This window comes from Cicer arietinum, chromosome 6 (genome assembly GCF_000331145.2).
Source record: "Cicer arietinum cultivar CDC Frontier isolate Library 1 chromosome 6, Cicar.CDCFrontier_v2.0, whole genome shotgun sequence".
Taxonomy (NCBI): domain Eukaryota; kingdom Viridiplantae; phylum Streptophyta; class Magnoliopsida; order Fabales; family Fabaceae; genus Cicer; species Cicer arietinum.
In genome coordinates this window covers 27,547,737-27,559,586 of record NC_021165.2, presented here as the reverse complement: position 1 = coordinate 27,559,586, position 11,850 = coordinate 27,547,737, and the positions used below count along the sequence as shown (strand labels likewise).

Genomic DNA, 11,850 nt, shown 5'->3' with positions numbered 1-11,850 from the left:
AGGCAGCAATGATATAGTTTTTAGTGGTAATTACAAAATATGATCATGGTTCGGATCAAAGAAAACCATTTTTTTGTATTGGATTGTGAAAGGGGTGATGCGTATAATGGAACCAATAAGAAGTTGAAACGCGAAAACCTAGTATCTAGGAAATATGAATGTCCAGTCAGGTTGTGTGGTTATTTCCTGACAACCAACCAATGGAATGTTAGTGATGTATTAGGAACACACAACTATGAGATAGATCAAAAGTTAGAAGGTCATCTTATTGTAGGTCGTTTAAATGAGGAAGAGAAGCAACTTGTCGTTGAGATGACAAGAAATATGGTCCCACCAAACAATATCCTAATGACTTTGAAAGACAAAAGAAATGAAAATGTGACTACAGTGAAACAAGTTTGTCATGACTTCTATAAAGGGCCCGACACCAAAAATGAAACATTTGTTGAAATTCTTGGATGATTACATACATATATAGAACAATTGATAAGTCTGAAATTGAAATTTAGGATACTTTTTGGGCTCATCTTGAATTAGTCAATTTGTTTAACACTTTTTCGACTGTGTTGCTGATGGATTCTACTTATAAAACAAATTAGTATCAAAAAATTTTATTTGAGATAGTTGGTATGACTTCAACAGATATGACATATTCAGTTGAGTTTGCTTCTTTTGGGTTTGAAAATTGCTTCTTTTGGGTTTGAAAAGGAGGATAATTTCACTCGGGTCCTAGAGATGATTCATAATTTGTTGAAGTCTAAAAACAAGAATCCCAAGGTAATTGTGACTGGCAGAGATACCGCATTGATGAATGGGGTTGCAAATATTTTTCCAACCTCTACTACTTTACTTTGTCAATATCATATTTTAAAAAATGTCAAAGCTAGATGCAAGTTGGATGTGAAGGTAAAACTTGCTAAGCCTATAGATGCAAAGGCGAAAGAGGTCAAACTGACATAATTATGGAAGACTATAATGAGGGCTTGGGACATTATAGTGGAATCTCCTTTTAGAGGACGCATATGTTGGTACCTTTGTTGATTCAAAAGGATATGTGAAAAATTTTCAAATATGTAGAAAGTACCATATTGAATATAGTGAAGGAGAAAATTGTAAAGGCATGGACGGACCATGTGTTCCACTCAGGCAACACAACCATAAACAACGTTGAATCTGCTCACGCTAGGTTGAAAAGGTATTTGTTGGATAGTAAAGGTGATTTGGTAAACGATTGAGAAACGATGAACAATATGATGCAAACGCAGTTCATTGAGATACAAGCCTCATTTGGAAGGAGTTTGAGTGTGTTAGAACACAAAGACAAAGACAAGGCTTTGTATTCAAAGGTGGTGTTTAAAATTTCAAGAGCTGGATTGAGTTTTATTCATTTAAAATAAGCACGAGCAAAGGAATATGGTATTGACAATACAAAGTTTGGTTGTGTAATTAGAAAAACTTATATTTTTTCATGTGCTTAGATCATTTTTAAGAAATTAATGCATGATACACCTATTCGACATGATAAGGTACACACTCATAGGAAGAAGTTATGGTTTGATGACAATGTTATGGAAAAAGAAGGTAATTCAAATGTTTCTATTCTAACAGAGTTAAAAGCAATTCAGGTGCATTTTAATTAGTTAAATTAACTAATTGCTAATTTATTGAATCCATGTGATATTATATAAAATTTAGGTACATGTTTGTATTTTAGAAATAGTTTGACAAAGTAGGTTACGGTACAAAACTACTTATCAAGGAGAAAATTCGTGAAATAGCTTTTCCATAAGCGAAGTCGTTGAATCCACTTAGTGAGAAGGTGAAAACAAAGCATGCACCAAAGAAGGTGAGGTGTACACCACCAGATGGGTCAACTAACTGTTCGTCATCTTTGTTGGAGCATGTTGATTCACTACATCAGGACAATCCAATTTCTGAATCGAATGTTATCATGCCCAAGAAAGAATAGCGCACATATTGGGAATCTCTCAGATAATCCATTCTCAAAACAAAAAATTCCCTTAATTGATCATATGTCTCTTCTTATGCATTCATATATCAACAAAATTATGGATGTTGCTGGTAATGGGAATTATGGAATTCAGTTTGTCGCTGCACATCTTGGTAAGGATGAGGATAAGCATCCAATTGTTCGACATGACCTCATTAGAGAGTTAAATAAGAACAAGTCATATTATGTCAAATTTTATTTGTCGGCGAAACATTAAATGTTATCAAAGATGTTATTTATCTTAGAAATTTTTATAAGGCACCTACAAAAACGTAGATGTTGTTTCCATAGATGTTTTTGTGACTATTTTTCTATTTTTAAGGGTTTCCCAATGCTTCCCTATTTAAAATAATTTTTGGTAATGACTTCATTGAATTCGAGTTAACCCTCAAAATTTTAGACTTCAACACCACCTCTCAGCAAATACAGACAAAATGTCGACGTCTATTAACTCGTAACTTGTACGTTGAAGAGGAATACATTCCTAAAATTAATTAATTATTAGTCTTTGATGGTTAAATAAATGAATCATTAATCCATAATTAAATAATTAAAATTATATAATTACAATTATGCTTAAATATGTAAAAGGCCCCTGCAAATAGGAATTATTTTGATTTTGATTTTAGTCCTTGTAAAAAAAATTCTTTTAATTTGACCTTACAATTTCAAATTACTTTTCATTTGGTCCTTCATTAGAATTTTTAGTTGAAGTGAACAAAATTTGATGATGTGAAATACAAACCTTTATTGACATGAATTATAACATGCTAAGGTCATATATTCCATCTTTTCAAAAAAATCTAACAATAATAATCCCTTCAATCCAATACCCATCATTCTACCTAGAAATTCATGATATTCAATCAGTTCATCTTTTTTCCTCTTTATGGAACACAAAATCAGTTTTGGAATACCAAATCAGATCTAAATTGAATTGGAGGAGAAGGTATAAATTCTTAATTTTCCTTTCATTAGAGTATCTCGCCTTCCTCCACAAACATCAAAATCAAATCACAGATTAAGCACATTGGTGTTATCAAAGTTACTCAAAAAAAAGTTTTTTAAAAAAAAATCAACACATCCTATAATGAAAATAAAATCTCTCTAAAAAAGAATAATAAATAACATAGTAAAACGAAAAAATGAGGAAAAAAATTACAAAATCCAATAAAAAATTAGAGAGACCCAATCACTAATTCGACTAAAGAAATCGTAAGAAAAATAAAATGAGCAAAGATCTATGAGAACGGGGTACAAATGAGAATAGGGTGAATGGGTATGGAAAAAAATGATCGTTAAAGATTTGAAGAAAATGATTAAGGAATTCGTGATAAATCTAGTATGCCCGAGAACCAAATATGAGGTGTTGTTATACGCAAACACTAAAGCTCGGAAGTCAAACCTTCTCTCTCTTTATCTCGATGTTCGTCATAGAGAATTGAATAGAATGATCGAGTGAATGGGTTTGTGCATCCTTTTTCTTCCGATTCATCTTCAAATCCTAGATCTAAGATGACTCTTTCCTTTATGTTTCTTGATTAACACATTTGTTTTCTTATGGCTTAATTGCAGTTTTGGTCCCCTAATTTAGCTGAATCGCAAAAATAGTTCTCCCATTTTATTTCTCCCCAGTTTTGATCCACAAACATAATTTTGGTCCAAAATTTTATGAAGTTTTAATTTTTTTTGCGTTTATTTAAGTCACACCATACCTCAAGATCTCGTGATACAACAATTGTATCTGAAATCTATGATCATAGATGGTGTGGTGTGACTTGAAAAAATGAAACTTTATCAAGTTTTGCACCAAAATTCTGTTTGTTTGGAAGACCAAAACTGAGGATAAATAAAATGGATGAACTACTTTTCCGATTCAGCTAAAATAAGGGAACGAAAACTGCAATTAAACCTTATTTTTTAAATTTGTTTTTAATGAGTCAATAACTAAAATTCCAAGTCAATGTCACTTATTATTGTCACACTTGCCAATTATACAAGAAATGGTGAGCCATATAAAATTAGTCTAATTATGTATACCACATCATCAAATTTATGTACCTCAATAAAATTAATTGAAGAATCATCAAATCAAAAGTGATTTGAAATTACAAAGTCAAATTGAAAGAAATTTATTTTACAGGGACTAAAATCAAAATGACTCATATTTACAAGAACTTTTTGCATATTTAAGCCTTATAATTATAGAAATTTAAAATTAAAACTTACATCTTCAACTCATATGCGGGCCACCACATGGTCTTCAAAATATGGTAGCAAAGACATATCAACAGACTTCCAAAAACTTTTGAACATGTGATCGTGATGATGGTGGTATCTGAAATGGTGTAGGTAGTGATTGTGGCGCCAACAGTGGTGCAAGCATCAGTGTTAGCATGTGCATAAGAGCATGAGTTTTCACGTCTAATCGGTTTTCGTTTAGCTTGAGCTTTGACTTGATGCTCTCTGCGTACAAACCCATTTTGTGTCTCCCTATCATGTCGAAATCGAGTAACATCATCGTCACTTTCCATCTCCAAAAGTAAAAATAACATTTTGTCACGTTTCAATATTTTGACCCTATCACAATTCAACATTTTATCATATTTCAACAACAACGAATCGACATAATTACAACAACAAAATCACTAGCAGTCCCTAACATAAACTAATTAAAACAACAACAACAACTAATTATATTTCATTACAAACTCATTACAAATCAAATGCATTTTGCCAAACATTTGACTTACAACAACATCAACATTCACCTCTAACAACCTATTGAAACTATAACAACAACTATAAACTAATTATATATCAAAACAAACTATTACAAATAAAAAACATAAACATAAATACTAAAATCAAAAATAAAAAAGCAAAAAAACTTATCTTTTGATGATTAAGGACTTGTTTGATTCATATCCCAAAAACTCTATTTAGTATTTTAAAATTTAAAAACTAAAAAACTTGTTTGGATCACTTGTTTTTAAAAACTGTTTCATAAAACTGTTTTCTGTAGTTCTATTATTTAAAACAGTTTTCTAAAACAAATTTGTAAAATAATTTTAAAAAACTAAAATAAATAAAAAATGTTTCAAACAGATCATAATGAATAAAAAATTATGTTTTAGTGTAGAATTAAAGGAAATAAAATGAATTGAGTTAGATTTGAGAGAAATAGAAGTTTAAGAAAGAAAAAAAAAATAGTAACTTAAATTACTAAATGTGTAAATCCAAAAAATTACCAATTCGAATGGGAAGATTTGTGAAAAAGGTGGGGATGAGCATCTCTCTAAAAGTCAGATGCATCATTAAGCCAACCATTTTTTTTGTATTATTAAGCCACCCTTTTAATTTAGTTGACCAGAAGAGACAGAGAAAAAAAGAAAACCTTTTAATTTTGAATAAGGCCACACGGGTGATAGTGATCAGACAATTTGAGCCTGATGCATGTCATTAACCAACCAAAAAAAATATAATAATAATAACGTAATTATAAATGTCAATTTTATTAAATTGGATATTTAATTTTGAATATAAACTCGATCAAGATTTTATAATTATATGTGTGAATTGTAAATAGTAAGCAAATACTTACTTGAGCTTAGGGTAATTACTTGTTCAATGAGTATGGGCATGGGCTAATCAATAAGAAATTAAATCAAAGTTAAATAAATTTTTAATTTTTATAAAGTTTTAAAATTTTATTTTAATTTCTATAAAACATTATATTTTTTTAGTGTATACTAAATTATTCTATAAACTATTTTAGTCTTTGGTGGAACGAAACATCTTTGAACTTTTAAATTTTTTAATGATATTTTGCAAGTATGTTTAAAAAATTATTAAAAGTTAATCCACATAAATTTTAAATTTTTTAATTTGAAAAAAATTAAATATAAATTTTTTAAATATCATATGTTCAAGATAAAAGTCCTTAAATTATAGATTTGTAAATCGAATTTTGTGGTCATTTTTATTGAGAAACTTTTTAGTATTATAAACATGTATACAAAAAAATCATTCAAAAATATATATTGATATTCCAACATGTACTTAAAATGCATGCATAATAATTTTGTATTAAAAAATGTATTTTTATTTTTATAAAGATTAAAAACGATTTTAAAATTTTATAGAAACTAAAAACTTGTTTAACTCTTAAATCAACATTTTTTTTGTTATTTTTTTTTTCTCAAAATTTTGTATTTTAATTCGGTGAAAGGGACATATAATTCAATTTTTATTTCTAATAAGAACACTCTTTTGCTAAGTTCCTTCTGTTTGCAACTAAATCAAAGATATTAACTCAAATCAAAAACTAAAGAAAAGATAATGTACGGCTAGAGTTATAAGTTTTAGATTTTATTTATTTAAAAATCCTTGTTTACTCAACCTTAAGTCAAAAGTGGGTGACAAGTTTGATTGCTTTTAACTTGAAAAACACATAATTAACAAACTCTACTAAATGTATCACGAAAAAAAACTTCTCACCAAACCAATTCCTAGAAAGCTTCAAAAAGGAGAACACAAACAAATAAGCTAATTGTAAAAAATGGCAATTAAGGAACACCAAATAGTAATGCTAGGAAGCAATTTGGGGAGAATTAAAATCACATTTAATTCTCTTGTAGCAATTTTAATCACTATTCTAGTTGTCACTTCTATATATCTAACCCAAGAAGGAGGACAATGGTTTCTTGAAAGGACTATCTATGGTGAATCATTATTTTCAAAATGTAACTTGTTTCATGGTAAGTGGGTTTTTGACAATGAATCTTATCCACTCTACAAAGAACAACAATGCTCCTTCATGTCTGATCAATTGGCTTGTGAAAAATTTGGAAGGAAGGATCTTGACTATCAAAATTGGAGGTGGAAGCCTCATCAATGTGACCTACCCAGGTGATTTGAATTTTATACATTCACAGTTGTGGATTTCAGTTGTATTAATAAGTCATATCAATGTTGATTAGACAACTCATATTTTAAAATGTACTTTAAAGTTTATTTGATAAAATAAAATATGATTTATCGTCTGATCTTTACTTAACTATCGAGATATTTTAGCTGTGTGTTTGTGTTTTTTTTTCTTCTAACTATAGAAAATACATGTCCTCTTTCCTACTCTCTTGATACAATTTTCTTATAACTTATTCTAATTTCGTCTATAAATATATTATTTTATCGATTAAATCATGAAAATTAACATAATTGATAATAGTATTAAATTTATTAAAATTTGTATTTCTTATTCATATTACCTTTGGAGAGAGATAACTAATTTATTTTTTCATCATATAATTTTATTTTTATTTTACTAACATAAAATTTATTTCTAATTACAAATAAAGATGTACAATAATGAGGGGTTTTTTTGGAAAGAAACTAGCTAAATTTTAAATTTTTTAACAAGATCCCATAAAAAGACATAAAAGAATTCTCAAAGAGAGTCATATATTTAGGAATTGAGGTAGTATTAATTATTTGAATTGTATATATGTGTTTGTTGTTCTTGAGATTTGTTTCTGTTTTTATGTTAATAAGGTTCAATGCAACAAGATTACTTGAAAGACTAAGGAACAAGAGGCTTATGTTTGTTGGGGATTCACTCAATAGAGGGCAATGGGTTTCAATGGTTTGCCTTGTTGAATCTTCAATTCCCTCAACTCTCAAATCCATGCACACCATTGCAAATGGTTCACTAACCATTTTCAAAGCCAAAGTGCGTAAGTCTATAGGTGTAGAAAGAAACTTCACCTTAGTTTCATCAATTAATTATCAAACACTTATAAAAAAATAAAGGCTAAATATCACTTGTGATCCCTTAACTTAATTTCAGTTAATGTTTTAGTCTTTTATCTTTTTTTTTCCCAATTTAGTCCTTTATTCCTAACAATATCAAATAAAGTATGAAAATATAAGTTTGTTTGAAGATTTGTGTTACGAATTTGATGAAATTTGTATTATATTGAAGAATATAATTAATTTTATGAGTTTTGTTTGAAATTTTTTTTGAATTTTTATATAAAAAAGGATAATATTGTTGAAATTTTAAAACATAAAATATCAAATTGTCACTTAAAATTAAAATAAAGGACCAAGTCGGAAAAAAAAAAAGATAAAGGACTAAAACGTTACTTGAAATTAAGTTAAGGGACCACGGATATAATTTAGCCAATAATAAAATAAAAACTAATCAACCCTAGTTTTTATTGTTAAGTCAATGTATATTTTTTATTGAATTATCGTATGAATGTTTATAATATTATGAAAAATTCATTCAAAAAATAAATTCTAAATTCGATCTATATATTATATTTAGTTCATCCTAAATATTTATATTTATATTTAATTCTTTTTTTTCAAAATAAATTCATATTTAATCTACCCTATTTATAAATATTTGAGAGAATTTTTTTTATAAGATTCTAAATATACTCGTAAGAAAGCATTCAAAAAAAATTTAAGTTGAAGGACAATTAAATATATTTTTTTTAATGAAGACTAAAATTGTTTGTTGAATGATTTTATATAGACTAAAAATTGTTTTATACTTTTACGGTGACTAAAATTAAAATATTAAAATTTTATAAATATTAAAAACATATTTAATTATAATTTTTATAAGATTATTATTTCATTTTTTCCTACAAAATGTTACATGTCTAAAAGTTTTTCAACTGACACACTTAATGAAAGGAATACAATGCAACCATCGAGTTCTATTGGGCCCCATTACTTGTAGAATCAAATTCAGATGATCCAGTGAAGCATAAGGTAGCAGATCGTACTGTGAGAGTCCAAGCAATTGAGAAACATGCTAAGTATTGGACTGATGCTGATATTATAGTCTTCAACACTTTCCTTTGGTGGAGAAGGCATGCAATGAATGTTTTGTAAGTACAACAAACTAAACTTCATAACTTAAAAATTGCCCATCAACAACCATAAATATGGTTGTAATGTAATGTTTTATCCAAATATAGAATGATTATTATTCCTACTCAAGTAGCTAGCAACTTGATTTTAATAGTGACAATGTAACAACAAGCAGGTGGGGTTCATTTGGGGACCCAAATGGAGTATACAAAAAGGTAGCAATGGTGAGAGTTTATGAGATGGCTTTGAGGACTTGGTCAGATTGGTTGGAAGTCCATATTAATCGTAACAACACCCAATTATTTTTTGTTTCTATGTCATCTACTCACCAAAGGTATGGATAACTCTATATAATAATAATAATAATAATAATAATAATAATAATAATAATAATAATAATATTAGTAATATAATATAATATAATATAATATATTATAGTAGTGGTTTGGAACCACTAGTCCAAAATGTATTTTTAAATAGATTGCTATCATTTATTTAATTAAAAGTTGGATTAAATAAGTTTTTATTCTCTATAAAATTTTAACATTTTATTTTTAGTTCATGTAAAAATATTACATTTTTAAATTCCTATGAAATTATTTTGCAAACAGTTTTAGCTCCTCCTATAACGAAACATGTTTAATTGTCCTTCAAATTTTAAAATTTTGAATGATTCTTTTAAATATTTTTATAACATTATAAATTATTTCTCCACAAAAATTTAAAATTTTTAATTTAAATAAATTAAATATATATTTTTTAAATATTATTAACTCAAGATAAAAGTAAGAAATTAGGGACATAGAAATCGATTTTTAAACTCACTTTTTATGGTTTGAAAACATGTTTGAAAAAAAAAAGTCATTCTAAAATATATGTTGCCACTCTAGTAGAGATTAAAAGTATTTACATGACTTTTTTTATAAATAAAAATTTTATTAAATATACGTTCAACCATAGAATCAAATAGTGAATGAAACTCTGCCCACTTTCTATGAATGCAGAGAGTCTGCGCAATCATGTGCTAGTAAGTTGGACAAAATCATACAAAATCTTAAATATATCTTGAAATTACAATTTTTAGTCCTTAGAAAATTACATGATAGCAATCTATGTAATTTTCTTACATGAACTAAAAACTAAATTTTGAAATTTTATAGAAATAAAAAAACTTATTTAACCCCTAAAATTTATACTTTATGCTTGTATAAATAAATGAAACGATTTATTTGCATGAATTAGACTATTCACATAGTATGTTGTTCTAAGAATTGTAAGACAGCAAGCACATTGAGCTAAATTTTTACTAAATTCCTTAATCTGAAATCATGAAATTTTGCTAGACTTTGCTATATAACTTTTAGTAATTTTCATAGAGAAATTACTACTTTCAGATGAAATCTTCTAATAAATGTTACCTCTGCATGTCTTAGAAATATTGAGGCAACTATAAAGTCTACTGATAAGATTCATTTTTGTACAAATACATAGCAACGTTAATTTGATGAATTGTACAAGTTTTAAATATAAATTGTAAGGAGTAATCGTTTGGAAGAATCTAAATTCAAATTTTGATAGAACAATTATTGGTAAAATTTTATTTACCTATTAACCAAACTCTGAAATATTAAGGTATCGTTCCTTTGAGAAGTACATAGTTAAAGCCAAAAGAAAATAAATATAAATTGTATAATAACATGACATATTTAGTAAAATAATATAATTTACAACAAGTGAAATAAACTATTAAAATAATTGGTAACCATATAGCAGTACATAAGTATATATTGATAGCTCTATAATTACATTGTGATCAAATGTAGAAACTTATTGGACTTATAATACAAAAATTAAGTAAAAAAGTTTAAATTTAATATACTGTTAGGGTTAAAAAAAATTACACCATTAACAAATCACAACTAATTATATATGTGAGTTTAAAAATGTTATAATTGAAGTCAAATATTTTTAATATTTTAATTGGCAGTGTAAATAAAACTTTACATTAACATTCTATATAAATTAAATTCAAATAAAAAATGGCAGGGCTCATGAATGGGGAGGAACTAAGGGTGAAAATTGTTACAAAGAAACAGATCAAATCACAGAAGAAGGGTATTGGGGGAATGGTTCTGTACCTAAAATGATGCAAGTAGTGGAAAATGTTCTACAAGATTTGAAAGGAAGAGGTTTGAATGTTCAAATACTTAACATTACACAGCTCTCAGAATACAGAAAAGAAGGTCACCCTTCAATCTACAGGAAACAATGGGAGCCTTTAACAGAAGAACATATATCAAATCCAAAATCTTATGCAGATTGCATACATTGGTGTCTCCCCGGAGTTCCTGATACATGGAATGAACTCCTTTATGCCTATATTTTTAACAGATGACAAATATTTGATATTGAAAGCGTGGAATACAATGTTTTGCATGTTTTGTTATTATGTTTTCTTGGTTTTTTATTTTTTTATTTTTGCCTCAACACTCTGGTAATTTGGAGTTCGACTTGAGTAAGTCTGATCAAAGATTGTACTAATTAGAATTGTTTTCTCTTAATGTTGACTGAGGTGAAGAAAATTGAAGTGTAAAGAATATTGCCACCCTTAATCCTAAAAAAAATCATACATATGCTTGTGGTTTTTTAGTGTTTTTTTTTATGTATTACTTTCATCACCATAATCCTTGTTTATCTTACTAAACAACAAAATAAGGTGAATTTTAGGTTGTCTTATAAAATTATGGGCACTATAACCAATTAAAAATCAGCTATGTATACTCTAGTGACTTTTAAATACGTAGTTAGTGGAATATATGTAGCTGATTTTAATTTGTGCACAGTGGAATATATGTAGCTGATTTTAATTCGTTGCACAATTTTCCAAAGACAATTCACCATAAATCAAACCATGTTTCAAACTGAATGACATAAAACTCATGGAGACAGTA

At 27.6% G+C, this 11,850-nt stretch overlaps 1 protein-coding gene across 1 annotated transcript; it reads left to right on the top strand.

Annotated features, from left to right (window-relative positions):
• The first annotated feature begins 6,490 nt into the window (after window positions 1-6,490).
• Window positions 6,491-11,532, top strand: LOC101499413 (protein trichome birefringence-like 34). Its single transcript, XM_004506745.4, has 5 exons — window positions 6,491-6,922; window positions 7,565-7,742; window positions 8,720-8,916; window positions 9,075-9,233; window positions 10,946-11,532. Exons 1-5 carry the CDS (start codon window positions 6,573-6,575, stop codon window positions 11,292-11,294), a joined length of 1,233 nt encoding a protein of 410 aa, XP_004506802.1. The 5' UTR covers window positions 6,491-6,572; the 3' UTR covers window positions 11,295-11,532.
• The last annotated feature ends 318 nt before the right edge of the window (window positions 11,533-11,850 follow it).

Coding starts and splice junctions, on each gene's coding strand:
- LOC101499413 (XM_004506745.4), top strand. CDS start 6,573: ATGGCAATTAAGGAACACCAAATAGTAATGCTAGGAAGCAATTTGGGG. Junction 7,743..8,719: donor TAACCATTTTCAAAGCCAAA/GTGCGTAAGTCT, acceptor ACTTAATGAAAG/GAATACAATGCAACCATCGA. Junction 8,917..9,074: donor AGGCATGCAATGAATGTTTT/GTAAGTACAACA, acceptor AACAACAAGCAG/GTGGGGTTCATTTGGGGACC.